Genomic DNA, 16,750 nt, shown 5'->3' on the forward strand with positions numbered 1-16,750 from the left:
GGCGGGCCAGACCGGGAGGCGGGCCTAGGGAAAGGGCATTCGGCGGCCGGGGCGGGGCGTGGGGGCGGGCTCAGGAGGGCGTGGGGGCGGGGCCAGGCGGGGTGGCGGGCCAGACCGGGAGGCGGACCTAGGGAAAGGGAGTTCGGCGGCCGGGGCGGGGCGTGGGGGCGGGCCCAGGAGGGCGTGGGGGCGGGGCCACGCGGGGTGGCCGGCCAGACCGGGAGGCGGACCTAGGGAAAGGGCGTTCGGCGGGCGAGCAGTGGCGGCTGGCGGCGGGGACTCCAAGCACCTTGACCCTGGCGCGAGGCGGCGTCGCGCACGCTTACAGGTGCCCGCGCGGGCCGGCGGCTCGGGCGCCCTCCCGTTGGCCGAGAAGGAGGAGGGGGCCGTGTCGGCGTCCAGCCCCTCGCGCCCAGGATGGACGTGCCGGCCAGGGTTTCCCGACGAGCGGCGGCGGCGGCGGCCAGGATGCTTCTGCGTACGGCCCGCGTCCCTCGCGAGTGCTGGTTCCTGCCGACCGCGCTGCTCTGCGCCTACGGCTTCTTCGCAAACCTCCGGCCGTCGGAGCCGTTCCTCACGCCCTACCTGCTGGGGCCGGACAAGAACTTGACCGAGAGACAGGTAGGCAGGCGCGGCAGGCGGAGAGGCTGAGTGTGGCAAGTGTTTGCGGAGGGCCTGGCGGCGGAGCCCCGGAGCGGGCTACGCAGATATCTGATCGGATTTCTGCTCGCTTGGAAAAGTGGCCTTACTCTTGGCAGTTTCTGGCACGTTCCGTGAGAGACTAAGCAAGATGGGCCGCAGCCCACGTGCATTTATGTTTCAGGCCGTATGTGGATAACCCGGTTCTGCCCGGACAAGTCCTGTGGGAGCTGCTGGGGACCGGGGACAGTTGGTGGATAAAGAAAACAGTAAACTCTACTTTCAGCAGAATATGTACATATGAGTGTCTGTATATATATATATATATATATATATATATATATATATATATGTATGGATGTTATTTGGCTTTGTATTCGTGAGAGGGTCCCCCTTTCCTTCCTCTCCTTGACTTTGTTTACCCCTGGCAAGATAGATATGCTCTATCACATAAGGACAATACAGGACAGTAGTCCGCCATCCGAATCTGGACTCCTTGATTAGATGAGACTGTGTCCAAAGATTTCCTGCTCCCTCTGAAGCCCGGCTCTGGGATGAAAACAGACGGTGTCATATAATTGGCACTTAGCTTTTCTCGGATTGTGAATTGTTGCTTCACCCACAGGTTTTGTCCTCAGTACAGGTGTTTTTGAGGGCTGTGATGCACATGGGCCATGACCAAGAACTCCTGCGCAGTCATTTACTCAAGATACAAACTTGTACGCATAGCACCTCAGAAGTACGTTCTTTAGAAATGTGCCTGACTCCTCTGATTAAAGCACATTATCCCCGCACTTGGTTTTGGCAGAGGAGTATGAAGATGGAGCCTGCTGCTCCAGGACCCTTTCCTTGAATACCCAAAAGGGTGAAAGCTCAGGTCCGACGTCTTTTCCCTACTGTCAGATGAGTGGATGCTGAATAATTGCCACCTTCTTCCTATACCCCATTTCCTTCCTTACCGCGCTGCTTCCCTGCCCAGGTAGCTGTAGACTATAACTCCTATTTAAGCCTTCCTGTCATCTCTTGTCAATCATCACTTTTGAGGAGCAACAAACTCAATAGCTCTGCACGCCAGGTCAGAGCAAGAGGTGACACTACCAGACCCGTTTCAGACTGGCAGGATATAATTACTCAGAGTCCAGTTTGTTGCTGCCGTGTGCCTTTATTCAAGGTCACCTGGGAAAGAACTGAGAGTCAGTGTGGAATCCCGGATCCATTGACATTTAGCAAGTACAGCTGACTTCTGTCTGAATGTTACACCCTGCTTCCTAATCTTATGGATCATTTCACAGTTATTCATTATCCATGTGTATTTTGGTACTGGTTAAAGCCAACAGTAAAAAGATAGACTTATGATTAGAATGGTTTTTCCAAGAAGAAAATTGCTATGTGGTTATAAGAAAGTGTGATATTGGAGACCCAGAACAACCACTGAACCTGAGGTATAGACACTGAGGCAGACATGACTCAGCATGTGAGCAGGTTAAGCAAGCTTACGTGCAAACTGCTCTGCAATCTGCCCAGTGTATAGCCTTGCCTGTCAGAGGCATGTGAGGAGAAACGCTCTTGGTGTTGATACTTGGAAGTTGATATGTTTTGTCAGGGAACCTGGATCGAGAGCTGCTGTGCGCTGCAGTATGGCATGTCCTGCCTTCTCAGCAGGCCTTACATATAGGGGGTATAGGAGTATTGCTATACTGGGCCCAGCAAATGCTTGTTCATTGTACACCAACACAAGGATGCTTCTCTTAGTGCCAGGTCGTCGAGGCAAGGGGATTTAAAGAGAAATCTAGTGATCTGGGATGTGGGATCTTGGAGTCTTTGCTAAAATGCTAGTGTAGCCCTCCTTTCCAGGTTGAGAATCCTACATTTAAAAACAAAACAAAAACCTAGTAGCTGAAATAGAACCACTGTTGTCCTTCATGAATGAGCACTTGCTTTCAGCAACAGACAGTTAAATAAAACATTGCATGATTTTTAAGCAAAGTAAATCCCCGGGTTATAGTCAGTGACATTTGTACTGAAGTTTATATTTTTCTCTTGTAGACATCAGAAGTGCTAACCTGGGTCATCTTAAATTGTGCTGAGTGCCTAAGACTCAAGGGCAGAATTTGCTCTCTCCATTTCCATTCTAGAATTTTACCACTTTAAAAGACTGAGGCAGGTTCTAATTGGGCTATGTCCCAATCATTAAAAAACCAAACATTAATAAGAGTTATTTACTTATTATGCTAGGAACTGAATCCAGGGCACCTTCTGCATGCTATACTGCTGAGCTACATTTCCAAACTTTTGTTTATTTTTTAATTTTGTAGTTACGTGCAGGACTGTGTGAGTGTTTGTCATGTGTGTATGGGAGACTGTGAAGGCCAGAAGAGGATGTCAGAACCCCTGTGGCTGGAGTTATGGGAGGATATGAACCAACGGGCATAGGTGCTGAGAACTGAACCTCAGTCCTCTGGAAGAATAGTTGATGCTTCTAACCATTGAGCCATATCTAGTCTGGTTGACCATTTTTTAGGGATGTTCTTGTAAAGTTGCTCAGAGTATTCCTAAACTTAAGATCTTCCTGCCTCAGCCTGTCTGGGATTACAACTGTTTATTGCTGTAGCCAACAGAATTCTTTATCTCTGAAAAGTGTACAACTTTTCTTGGTAGCTTTCGGTTTTTGATGTTTACTGCTTTTCTTTGACTTGTAAAACCATCCCACATATTCTGCTTGACACTGTGAGCCTTGCATCCTTTTGCCCTTTTAGTCCATCCAGGCTTCATTCATATGACAATCCTAAATCTAGCATATTCACCAACTGGTCCAGTACTCAAGTGTATGATCTCTGCTTGAGATAATCTTTTTCTGTGTTGGTATATCTGTCTGTCTGTCTTTCTGTCTCTCTGTGTGTGCCTATCTGTCTGTCTGTGGGTTCTTTTCATATCTTCCTTATCTTTTTGGACCCACCATGTTTTCAGTTTCCTTTTTTTTTTTTTTTTTTTGCGAGACAGGGTTTCTCTGTATACCTCTGGCTGTCCTGGAACTCACTTTGTAGACCAGGCTGGCCTCAAACTCAGAAATCCGCCTGCCTCTGCCTCCCAAGTGCTGGGATTAAAGGCGTGCACCACCACACCCGGCTTCAGTTTCCATTTTTAAATCTGTGTGTGTACATGTTTCTTGGCTCAGAACTCCTGGAACTAAAGGTTCATTCATTCATTCTTTTTAAATCTCAATACAGATTAAGTAGTGCTGTGTAAATATGTATTCATCTAGTAGGGTAGCAGAGCTATTTACTTGGTTTTCTTCAGTCAAAATGGGAATTGGTTTAAAACGGAACAATATTACTTTCCTGTGGCATATCTCCCAGAAGAAAATGCACACAAACAAGTTCTGCCCAAAGTTGTGAAAGGCACTCTGAATAGAACAAATCGATTCCCTTTGATCTCATGGTGGATTTTTACCTGGGATGAGAAGCTAGCCAACAGAAAGTTAATAAGGGCATGTATGCCCTTTGTATGTTTTTACCTGTGAGAAGCTGTTATTCAAGAGCCAAAATATCTATTAAAGGAAGATTTTCTGGTGTTAAGACTTCTCTACCAGAAATGTTTTAAAAGGATGTCCTTTGAGACCTACTTCTCCAGACTATGTGGCCTCTGTCTCTGAGGAGTCCCTGTCATGGTACCTCCACAGAGATGGGGAAACGTCTGCAAGCGATAAAAGGAAACTTAGGGCGTTCAGAATCACTAACAGTTTTGTGATGGAAGAAAGTAGATGTTTTGGTGTGCTGGGTTGGGAGTATCTGGTTCGGATCATTTCTCTGCCAATCCTGACTGTACAATCCAGCTTTCTCTAACACCAAGTTTCCTTCTTGTAAAATAGAGATGGTAAAGCAGTTACTTCTTAGGACTGTTTGGATTAACTGGAAATAGCTGAGGTACAGTCACAGTACAGAATGTGGGAGATGTGCTACTATGGTTTGTTTGATAGTGGGAGAGGAGGTTTCTGGTTTTGTTTTTCTTGTTTGCTGTTCCTTGTAGGAATAAACATAGATCACTTAATTAGAGGGAGTTGAAGCTAGCCCATCTGATCACCCGTGCTCCACCTGCCCCATCCCTTGGCGTACTTAGTTGACATGGTAGTATTACTTTCCCTCATCTTCATTATCCAAATTGTGGGTTTGTATTAGTGTAGCATTAACCTCATGAGGGTCATTTATTTATTCATTTATTTATTATGAATCAAGGCCTTCCTATGTTACCAAATCAAGGCCTTCTTATGTTACCAAACTGGCCTTGAACTACTTAATGGTCCTCCTGCCTCAGTCTACAGGCATGTACCACCACACCCTTTCAATTGATAAAGGATGGGACTTATCAATGGAACACTAGCAATTAGTTAAGGACAGCTACTGTTCAAAGTTCCACGTCTAACCAAGGTTTTACTTGACTGAGCAGTTGGGCAAAACTTTGGAACAAAAGAAGATGGGGTACTGAAGGAAGTGACAGAGAACATCTTAAAATGTTTTAATAGCATAGTAATTGTATCTATCCATTTGTTACTGTAACAACTTCAGCACATGTGTATGGGATTCAGCCATCATGTCAGAACAACTAGCATTCTCCTCTCCACCATTTCCTTATATTTGGAGCCCTTGAGCTGCTCCCTTCCAGTTATTCATAAACTCATAAAATATATAATCAGTTGTGGTTGAGTGCAGCCATTCCAGAACATAGTAGAACGACTGTCTCAACTATGCTCACAGCTTGAGGTATCTCTGTTCGGTATTTATACTGGCTTGTTCTGGCTTCCATGTAACATTTGTCTTTCTGTGTCTGGATCACTTAACCTAAAATATAGCTTCTGCTTCTATCCATGTTGCTGCAGGTGGCCCGGCTTCATTCTTCTGTTTGGTCCAGTAATTGCTCATTGTGCAGCTAGACCATAGCTTCAGTGAAGAATACCTTTTAAGGAAAGGTTTATTGGCCCGTACTTTTGTGGTAGAGAAAGACATGGTAAGGGACCCATAGTGAGGCACAGAAACATGCGAGTCACACAGGAGACTGTCAAACTTTAGAGACCAGGTGGAGGGTAGTATCTGGGAGAGCAGGGGTACAGAGGAGCAGGGAGTTGCTCATTAGAACACAACTGGAAATGCCTGTAGGGAAGGCTTCTCACCCGCAGCCCCTCCCCCTACTCCCTTGCTAGGATGCTTTGTTTCTCACTTGTTAGAATTTACACACTTTGACCATGGAATCCCTTCAACAGTTACTATGGTCATACAGATTTTGAGGCCACTCTGGTGTACATAGCAAGTTCCAGACCAGTCGTCACAGCTGCATCGCTGGGACCCCACCCCCCACCCCCAAACCCCAGAGCAACAACAAAACAAAAACACCCTAAACTGACTGCCATAAGTCTTGAGTGCATGCTAAGTGGTGAGCTCCTTGTAAGAGAAGCAACTTTTCAGTGGTCAATCTTACCAGGAGAGTGAGGCTCACGGTGGAACTGGTGCTAGGTGGTATAGTCCAGGAGCCATGTTTTATTCAGTCTTCTAGTTTTCAGAGCTGTGGAAAGGTGAGTAAGTGGTTATGCATTTAATCCTTGCATCAGACAGTCCTATACTGCAGGTCTTGTCCTCTTGTGCTGATGATAAGGATGAATTTGAAGGGGACTAAACCTTACCTACCCACAAGCCCCTGCTTCCAGCTCTTCAGCTTCCCTTTCTCTACTTTGTGATACTGTTAGCACCACACTCATTAAATGTGGCACAATCTGGACTTGACCTTGGCCTCTGCTAGCCATGACATTTTGTTGCAATGCTGGGCAGTGGCAGTGAGTCCGGGTTCCTTTTCAGCTATTCATTCATGAAGGAAACTAACAGGTACTCTACAGGGCATTGTGCTGCTAAATGGTGAGGTTCTTTGGGGGTGTGTACACTAAATACTTTTTTTTTTTTTAATTTGTGTGTGATACATGTTTATGCTTTAAGAAATGAGGGGATGATACATTTAGCCTGAGGTAAACATAGGATGTCTTCCTCAGCCACTCTCCTTTATTTTTCTGTTACAGAATCTCTCACTGAACCTGTAGCTCACCAGATTGCCTATGCTAACCCTCCCATCTCTTCCTCCCCAATGCTGAGATAACAGCTTTCTACACGAGTACTGGGGATCTCAACTCAGGTCCCCATGTTTATATTAAACTGAACTGTCTCTCCAACCCCAAATACACTTTTTTTTTTTTTTTTTTTAATGTTCAGCTGATAGCAAGTTTATTAGCACTTACCCATTCTAAGTTGAGGAACAGCTCTTAATTACACAAGTAATGGAACTGAAATCCCAAATGCAATCTTTCTCATTTAAAGTGCTTCTTGAGAATTATGTTTACAGAATCTCAATTTTAAATTGTGCATAAAAAAGAAATAGCAATAAGTTCTAGTTAACCTTATATCATTAAATCAAAATAGCTAAAGCAAGGATTCCTGTGTAACTATTATAAAGATATAATAAATGTTTGTGATGATAAATTACCTAAATATCCTGAGTTGGGTATTACAGTGTATACATGTATCAAGAGACACTGTTTCTTATAACTATGTACAACTATATACATTATTTTTTAATTTAGGAAAAGAAAAATAAAACAAAAAATAAAAAAATAAAACACCAAACACCACTAAGTAAGAAAGCCACAGATACTGCCTATAGTCCTACTGCCAAGGAAGAGCTACTTCGTCAAAGCATAAGACAGACACATTCTTTTCTTCCACCCCACAAAGAGCAAAGCTTAACATCAGAGAAGCTTCACTACACACTGTCAGAGGGGTGACTCATAGTACATTGCCCATGCTTCAGTGGATGACCCTATACCCACACCTATGTGCATATAAGCAATACTAGTCAGACTGTGGGTTATAGAAAAAGGAGGAGTGTGGAAAGAGGACAAAGTAATAATGAAGAGTTGGAGGGGGGAGTAGAAGTAAATATCATCTAAATACTTTGTACATATGTATGAAATCTAATAGAAATAATAATAATAAATTTTAGAGATAAATTGACAGTGATTTAATTTCCAAAACATGTATTGGTCCTTGTGTCTTCCAGACAGTATGCTGCCTGTTAAGTTTACAGATGAATGCTGGATCCACCTCTCAGAAACCTTCAAGGTGCTGGGGATGCGTGTGATAGAAAATCCCTGTAATGGAAGCACTTGGAAGGCTGAGACAGGAGGCTCCGCAGTCCCAGACTAGTTTGATCTTCACTGTGCTTTTGAGTCCAGCCTGGGCCACAGAGCAAGATCCTTGTTGTAGGGAAAGGATTTTTATTACAACAAGGGGATAGGAAAGGCTATTCCAGAAGTTACCTGACCTTACCGTGGCCAGTGTTTCTCCGGGGGATAAGGGAGTGTTGGTAGGCTGTTTTGTAAGAATACATTCTTATGGCTTGTCAGGTCTGTTGATCACTAATGAGCTTTTACTTTTTTCCTACCAGGTCTACAATGAAATTTATCCAGTGTGGACATATTCTTACCTGCTGCTGCTATTTCCTGTGTTCCTCGCCACAGACTACCTCCGGTACAAGCCTGTCATACTGCTTCAGGGACTCAGCCTTATTGTGACATGGTTCATGCTGCTCTATGCCCAGGGACTGCTGGCCATTCAGTTCTTGGAATTCTTCTATGGCATTGCCACAGCCACTGAAATCGCCTACTACTCCTATATCTACACTGTGGTGGACCTGGGCATGTACCAGAAAGTCACAAGCTACTGTAGAAGTGCCACCTTGGTGGGCTTTACAGTGGGCTCCGTCCTAGGGCAGATCCTCGTCTCTGTGGTGGGCTGGTCACTGTTCAGCTTGAACGTCATCTCCCTCACCTGCGTTTCTGTGGCTTTTGCTGTGGCCTGGTTTCTGCCTATGCCACAGAAGAGCCTCTTCTTTCACCACATTCCTTCTTCCTGTCATGGAGTGAACGGCCTCAAGGTACAAAACGGTGGCATCGTTACTGATACCCCAGCAGCTAACCATCTTCCTGGATGGGAGGACATTGAGTCAAAAATCCCTCTAAATTTAGATGAGCCTCCGGTGGAAGAACCGGTGAGTTTAGCCTTAAGTTTTCGGTTGCTGTTCTGTGCGTTGGCTAATGGTAGTAAAACAGACAGGCAAGCCCATTCCGCCAGGCCACTCATTCATTAAGATGCAACTGATTTATATACTGGATAATCAATTTATTCTCCCCTAGAATGAATGATCCTCACAGTTACACTGGCATAGAATTATGAGTCATGTCAGAAATGTCTTGGGACTGTGTCTGCATTTTTGTATCCCTACTGCTTGTAGACACAAAGAAAGCGAGTGTTTGCTAGTAAGCATTTGAAATGATTCAGTTGGTGATTTGTGTCTACTAGTAGCTTCTGACTTGAAGCTCATAGTATTTAAAGATACAGAGTTACTTTCCTTTTCTGGGCTAGAAGCGATTCATGTTATTTATTTCAAATGATGCTTTGTTGCTTTGTTGTAGAAGGGCAGTGAATGAATGATAAGAGAGGATAGACAAATTCAAAATATGATTTTAAAACTTTCTTAGAAGAGAGGAGTCCAGCATTTAAAACAGTCCCCCCATTCTTTGTAACTAGGAAAATGAGTTAACTCCCCAGTTTATTTTTTAATATAAAGGTATGTGTGTGTCTGTGTGTGTGTGTGTGTGTGTGTGTGTGTGTGTGTGTTGCCTGCCAGGTTATAGGGTGTGAGAGACAAGGGCAAGATTCATTCCAGCTACACTGAAGCAGTGTGGGTTTTCCTGGACTGTTGCTTGGCCATAAGCCTACTAACATTCCTGCCTTGCTTAGGGAACCCCAAACTGAATTACAGGTTTTGTAGACTGAATTAAAATGCAGAACTACTATGAATAGCTTGATTCTAACTAATATCAACCCAGTAGTTTCTTCCCAGCCTATAAAAGCCCAGGGAGCTAGTTGAAATTCTGTCTCAGGAAGCCTCAGTCCTCCTCTATAGACAGGGGTATGCCTGTCACGGGACACACCTCTGACTACTCAGGACACCATCTTAGGTCAAAATGACCGGGATTAAATATGTTGATTCTGGTATAATTTGTTGAGTGGCACTGGAGAGTCAGCAGAGGGCTGGTTGGTTCTGTTCATTTGCTAGATCCCACATAGTAGGGAAACATGGACTCTTCTGGTTGGTTTCAAGTGTGTTACAGTGGCTTTGGCAAACTTGAATATACCTAATAGTTATATAAGTATATACTTTAAATATTAACATTATTATAGTTAAAATTGTATAGAACAGTGGGGTTTTATGGTGTGGAACTCTAAGAAATATATAGGAAAGGGCATTTGTTCATAGCAGCCACTACATACAAATGTGTGTGTAATTTTTGTATGCATACGTATAACAAAACCAAGAACTTTACAGGACAATACTTTACTCTGTTATCTATTTCATTAACTTTTTAAATTCAAGTCACTGCCTATTAAATATAGTTTATTGCCACATTGAGTTACAATTTCAATAGCTCTTCTATACCAACATGAACTTTGTTATTTATCAGTAACCAAAATGTCAGTATTTGGACTGGATGTGGTGGTACACACCTGTTGTCACAGCACTCCAAGGCTGAGGCAGGAAGATGGCAGAGCCATGCCAACCTGGGTTACATTGTGGGGCCATGTCTCAAAAGACCCCAACAAAAACACATTAAAGCATAGGAAAAGTTTCACTAGAAGTAATCTCCCAACAGGGTATAGAGCAGTCTGCGGGTCTGGATCTCATCCACCCTCTCCTTACTGCGATAAGATTGGCATCCAAGATCAGTAGCATATACATCCTTGCACAGATAGCATTCACACACAATCTGAGCATGTATGAGACTCACTTCCTACTTCCTCTCATAAAGGCTTTCACTGAGTTAGAGTGTCAGACTGTGAGGTTAGCTATAGCGTGGGAGAGATTAGCTTCCTTCCATTGGTTTCCTGGTATCCCAGGCTCTGCGGCTGATACCCTGGTGGCTGGGCAGTGCTTTGGCCACCACATTGACTGCTGTTTTCCTACGGAAAACATGAAGGGAAGCCAGGATATAGATATTGAAGATGGCAGAGCCATTTAAGCTAGCAGAACATATAGCCACATTAAATCACAGTTCTGATGTTAATTTAAGAGTAGATGGCTAGGTGGGTGATTTATCCTGACTTTTCAGAAAGAGGAAATTAAGTAGGAGGACTCAGAGAGATGGTCCACTTGCCTTAGACTCACCTCAAGTATTGGGTTCTTTTTAGAGATAGCCTATTGCTTTAGAGCAAAGGGGACCCACATTGAGGGAGGAGCCACCAAAGCCAGTGATTTTTTTTTTTTTTCTTCTTTCAGGAGGGCTAGGGTTAGGCTCCACGGGAACCCACTGGCCAAACATGTGTGAGGCCCTAGGCTTAACTCCTAGCACCGAAAAAAGTAAAATTTCATCTGGTATAGTGGCACTGGTCTGCTATTCCTTATTCTGGAAACTGAGGCTGAAAGACTTCAAAGGCGAGGACAGCCTGGGCTACATCACAAAGTGTCTCAAAGTAAAATAAAACAAAATTCAGATCAACCCCTCTCTGAGACAGAGATTGAATATCATTCATTCTTCACGGTTCTCTCAAGCTGAAAGGCCTTGACAGACTGGCAGTTTCCCTTTGAGTAAGCACCCCAGTGTACATGGAACATTTCTCCTGTAGTATTCAATAGTGCTCTTCCTAGCGGCCGAGTGTGTTGTTTTAAAGAAAAAAAAAATCACTCCAAACTCTGCTTCTAGTACTTCCAGGGCAAGTTAATTAATTCTGCAGACTTTACTTCCTTATTGGCATGTCGATATTTTGATTATAAATGGGGTAATATAAAGCTCTCGGATGAGCATACAGAGTGGCCAGTACTGATGTCACCACTAACCTAACCGCAGAGAGCAAACAAATGTGTCCCTTTGTTGTAAATGTTATCTGTGAGTTTGTAAATAATCTGTCCTGTCTGCGCAAGAGGTTATAAACATAACCTCATAACTTATTGCTCATAAGTATAGATATGAGTGTGTGTGTGTGTGTGTGTGTGTGTGTGTGTGTGTGTGTGTGTGTGTATTTTACTGTAGATAGTTAATAATTTGCCTAAGGTTGAGTAAATGTAAACAGTGAAGCCAGGACCAAAACTCAAGAGTGGCTTCAGGGCTCCTGTCCTTGCTAACCTGTTCTGTTGTTTTGCTTGAGTAAAATAAGCACTTGGTTTTTACAAAGGAAAAAAAAAATCTCTGAGACAGAAAACTGAGCTTGCTTGGTGTCTGGAGCAACCCTACCACGGTGTTCCAGCTCTGTCTTCATTTGCTGTGCAGGAGGAGCCCAAGCCAGACCGGCTGCGGGTGTTCAAAGTCCTGTGGAATGACTTCTTGATGTGTTATTCCTCCCGCCCTCTGCTCTGCTGGTCCGTGTGGTGGGCCCTGTCGACCTGCGGCTATTTCCAAGTGGTGAACTACGCACAGGGACTGTGGGAGAAGGTGATGCCTTCTCAGAATGCTGACATCTACAATGGCGGGGTGGAGGCTGTTTCAACCTTGCTGGGTAAGTCGCTAAGCCAGCAGGATGAACCTCTCTCCCTCCCCTGAGCTCTGAAAGAGCCCAAAGGAATGGCTTGTTTGAAGCTCCAATTTTCTTACTAGGAGAAAACGTGGACATCATCAAGTGGTAGGGACCTTTGACCAACAGACATATTCTTGGAAATGGAATATACTGATTTTCAAGATAGTTTTCTTCTCTTATCCACATTCCACTTGCCTGTGTTTATTGAGATTTTGAATAGCAGTGTACTATAGTTTATGACAGTAGCTAATGTCTCTTGAGTGTTAATATATACTGAACACTGTTCTGTAAACAATAGGTCTTTTAGTTGTATTTCAGAATTCCTGAGATAGTTACAATTATTGTTGTCATTTTATAATTGGAAACTTTGGACATGTTGATAATTTTCCTAAAATCAATAAATGGTAGCTAGCGAAGTAAAGATTAGAACTCAGGCATGGTGGCTTCAGAACCTTGATAACACGTTCTGTTCCTTTCTACTTTGTTGCCCTACTTCATAAGGTTGTTGGAAGCGTCTACATAACAGCTCTAAGCACTTACTAATTGTGGCTGGCACCCAGAAAGCACTTCCGTATTATAGCTGTCCCCACCGGCATCACCTCACTCACGGGAAGAGAAGCCATTTTGCATATACTAGATTGGGTCTGAAGCAGACATGACTCACCCAGCCATATGATGCCAAATCAGATGCAGTAATTTTCTGTGGCTCTAGCCTGTGCTTCAGGCCAAATACATTTCCGTAGCAGTACCCTGAGCCTGTGTCCTCCTCGTCTGCCTACTTGCCAGATGTGCGGATGCAGGCTCACCTCGGTGGCAACGTGCTGTTCCATCAAGTTCAAAATGTCTCTGCTTAAGTTTCAAGGAACTCTGTGTTCTCGAGCTTCCTAATTTACACGTTGAAAGGTCTTAATGCATAATAATCTGAGCTGAACTTTTATTGTGTTGAACTAGAGTTTCTGTAGCCAGTGACGAGAATCCTTTTTTGTTTGTAGGTGCTAGTGCTGTGTTTGCAGTTGGCTATATAAAGCTCTCGTGGTCGACTTGGGGAGAGATGACGTTGTTCCTGTGTTCTCTCCTGATTGCTGCTGCAGTGTACGTCATGGACACTGTGCAGAGCATCTGGGCGTGCTATGCAGCCTATGTTGTCTTCAGAATCATCTACATGGTACTCATCACCATAGCAACGTATGTATTTTAACTCAGAAGTATTAGGAGAAGTTATGGGCAAGATAAACTTGGATTGCTTTACAACCCAAAAATATTAAAATTTCTATTTAAAGGAGGCAAATGGGAGGAAGCTTTGCATTGTAGTTATTGCACGTTCCCCCAGAAATAGTCAGGGGAAATTTGTTTGTTCTCTTGTATTTTTATTCCACTGTTTTCTTACGTTCACATAAGATTTATTTGTTGTGCAGCAACAAACAGTGTTTCACATTTCAGAAAGGGAGTTAGCAGTAAAGAGAAGGGGATGTGTTCATGTTTAAAGCAAAAATGGGTAACAGTTTAGGAGGAGGTATGTTTACTTCCATCACTGTTTTTCTTTTGAAAGTTTTCAGATTGCTGCAAACCTCAGCATGGAACGCTACGCCCTTGTGTTCGGTGTGAACACCTTCATTGCCCTGGCATTGCAGACCCTGCTCACTCTGATTGCCGTGGATGCCAGGGGCCTTGGCTTATGCATTACCACTCAGGTGAGGTGTCTCCACCGACCCCTAAAGGAGTTTACCTGATCGGGGTGGCAGAGTGGAACACGTTTTATGAAAACTAATTCAAACATTCTGAACAGATCCAACCTAAGTGTCCCCTCTTCCTTCGGCCACCTCCCCATTCTCAGGTCTTTTCTGTGGAGAATGTTGAGACCATTGTCTTTCCGATGTGGTCCTAACGATCCTTCTCAACCACGGGAAGTTTGGTTCCTAGAGCTAGAGTTACAGATGCTTGTGTTTACCATGTGGGAGCGGGGGTTGAACTCGGGCCCTCTGGAAGAACAGCCATGCGCTTAGCAGCAGAGCTGTCTCTCCAGCCTCTCATTCTTAATCTATAAACCTGAAGTACTGTGTTAGATGCCCTGCTTCTTTAAGTCCCCTTCCTCCTTTTTATAAAGCCAGTCTTCACCCAAATACAAAATAGTTAAGGTTGATAAGTATTATGATTCTCAACATATGACCCATTGAGAAAGCAGTAATGCAGATGCTCACAGAATGGCCACTTTCATCCACTCTGGAGTCCTTGTGTAGAGTATGTTTACATACAGCCCATCAGATAATTTCATGAACGACTACTTTTCTCTCTTGCAGTTCCTGATTTACGCCAGTTACTTCGCAGCCATCTCTGTGGTTTTCCTGGCTAATGGCATAGTCAGTATTATAAAGAAATGCAGAAAGCAGGAAGATCCCAGCTCCAGCCCCCAAGCCACCACGTCCTAACGTGCTCCCAAAGTGCTGCTGCTTCCAAGCAAGGATTCTGCACAGCGGCTGCTTGGATGTATTTAAACTCCTTATGGTTCAGATAACTATTTGTGAATGTATATTTCATGGCTTCAAAGCAGCTACTCAACTAACACCTTGCATTCTTGGAGTTAGTATAATACTGTTAAGAGAAGCCAGACCTGAAGCTTTTTTTTCTTGGATTGCTTATGAGCAGTAATTTAAGAATGACTTTTTCTAATTCAAAAAAACCCCACAAAACTTGATTTTGAAAAACCGAATAACCAAGCAGCATGTCTGCTCTTTCCCTGATTAGCATGGAGTGTGATGCTTTTTAGTCACATTCATCACTCACCCAGACCTGTAAGCCTGGTGGGACCAGGGCTTCAGAAGCCACAGGATGGTACAAGCCACGACAGACACGTTCTGTCAGCACTTGCCCCAGCCAACCTCTTTCTGGTTTCAGTGTTACTTGTGCGCATGTGTGTGTCTGCAGATGGAAATCGTTCCTCACTGGCAATATCTGCTCGGGTTCAGTGTTCTGTCCTCTAAGGAGTGTTATGTCTGATTTTATTTTAAAAAATTCACTGTATGAATGTTAGTGCTTTGCATTTTGACCATTGTGTATTTTTGGAAACGTTCTTTAGAAGTACATTTCTACGTATTCATATGCTTCCCAGAGAAGCTCATTTCATTACAAAAGGCACATTTTAAAGCCTGCTGATAACTGAGGAGGGCTAATCAGGTAGGTTTGCTCATCTTTAATACTTCTGTATGAAGGACTCTTAATTGCAACTGAAAAGGTCATTATAGGTTAGAGATACAGGGAACCCATTTTATATTTGCATACCCTTTTATTTCCAAAACAAAATGAACTCTTTTCCTTTGAGACAATATCATTCCCGTAAGCCTCTCGTTGTCTTGGCTTTCTTATCCAAGATGAAGATGTCAGTCGGAACTGGATTATTTCACAGCCTTTTTTATAAACTGAGCCTCTTCTTAATGGTTGTTCTGGGGTTGGAAGTAGGATAGACTTGATGCCTGCGTTTTGGCCCTTAGACATGCCTTTGTTCCTACAGTTAGATGATCTTGAGGGATACTTAAAAGTATCTCCTCATTACTTGAAAGAATGATGTTCTATATGCTAATATTTGTGAGACATGAAAACGATTTTAAAGCCAACTTTGTTGTCTTGTTGTGTAGCAAACCTAGGTAGGTGCTTTCAACTAGAGTGTTGACCTTTTTAAGACCGACAGAGCTGAACAGTATTATCAATACTGAGATTGCAAAACTGAAGCTTGACAAGTGTGTGGAAGACCCTGGCTCAAGTTCCAGCACTGGGAAGACCAAAGTGCAAACCTGCATGGGACGAGTGAGGCTAATAGAGGCCATGCTGTGCGTCTTCCTTTGCAGCTAGGGAAAGGGAAGACCACTAAGGAGATGGAGAGCTCAGGTCGGAGTAGCAGTCTCCAGCCTTACCTTTTGGTCTCCCTCCTCCCACCGTTCCTTGTTGCTCTATAGGATGTTGGTTGCCCAGAAACAAGAAGAAACACTGTGATTTAGAAGTGTCATTTGGTTTTTTTTAAATAACACGTATTATGGTACAATCAGATTGTTCACATTACCAAAGCAATATATCCGTGGAATTCAGTTCACTGTTTGCGGCAACCAATCTGACCCTTCTTTACCTGTCTCAATCAAGACTGTATTCACAGATTACCACGTGGCCATATTTGTAGAATGCAGAACCCGGTGTGCTGTACTGTGTGCACTTTTATGAAGAAGTGAAAATAATCTGTTGTACTTTTTATTCAATCTGTATAGACTATAAAGCTATTTTTATTAAAAAAATATTTTACAGTATATTTTCCCTTTTCACTCAGAATTATTTTGATTTCATCTTCAAAAGGAGGTTTATGTCTGTAAATCTCCTAACAGCCTTTCCTGGACAACATTCATTTAAAGCGTGCCTCTCGCCTTCCCAGCTAAACCCCCAGTCAGCCCATTAACCCTCCCTTTCTCTGTGGCCTTCTTTGCCCTCTCCCCTGCACTCTTCCCCTGCAGCACGCCTTGCTGGCACTG

At 43.6% G+C, this 16,750-nt stretch overlaps 1 protein-coding gene across 2 annotated transcripts; it reads left to right on the forward strand.

The window, feature by feature from the left end:
• Positions 1–214: 214 nt before the first annotated feature.
• Slc19a2 (solute carrier family 19 member 2) lies at positions 215–16,538 on the forward strand. Of its 2 annotated transcripts, none has more exons than XM_021198017.1 (6): positions 215–621; positions 8,119–8,721; positions 11,999–12,224; positions 13,235–13,427; positions 13,792–13,933; positions 14,540–16,538. In XM_021198017.1, the coding sequence occupies exons 1-6, from the start codon at positions 418–420 to the stop codon at positions 14,666–14,668; spliced, it is 1,497 nt and encodes a 498-aa protein (XP_021053676.1). In that variant the 5' UTR covers positions 215–417; the 3' UTR covers positions 14,669–16,538. The 2 variants fall into 2 exon arrangements, with proteins under 2 accessions (XP_021053676.1, XP_029395073.1); XM_029539213.1 differs by having other exon boundaries at positions 240–621; positions 8,119–8,607; positions 11,954–12,224.
• The last annotated feature ends 212 nt before the right edge of the window (positions 16,539–16,750 follow it).

The sequence above is a fragment of the Mus pahari genome, chromosome 5 (genome assembly GCF_900095145.1).
Source record: "Mus pahari chromosome 5, PAHARI_EIJ_v1.1, whole genome shotgun sequence".
Taxonomy (NCBI): Eukaryota; Metazoa; Chordata; class Mammalia; order Rodentia; family Muridae; genus Mus; species Mus pahari.

What these genes read in the sequence shown, in the direction of transcription:
- Slc19a2 (XM_021198017.1), top strand. Translation starts at nt 418, where the DNA reads ATGGACGTGCCGGCCAGGGTTTCCCGACGAGCGGCGGCGGCGGCGGCC. An exon ending in AGCCTCCGGTGGAAGAACCG is followed by an intron (nt 8,722 to 11,998) that starts GTGAGTTTAGCC and finishes TTTGCTGTGCAG; the next exon opens with GAGGAGCCCAAGCCAGACCG. An exon ending in GGCTGTTTCAACCTTGCTGG is followed by an intron (nt 12,225 to 13,234) that starts GTAAGTCGCTAA and finishes TTTTGTTTGTAG; the next exon opens with GTGCTAGTGCTGTGTTTGCA.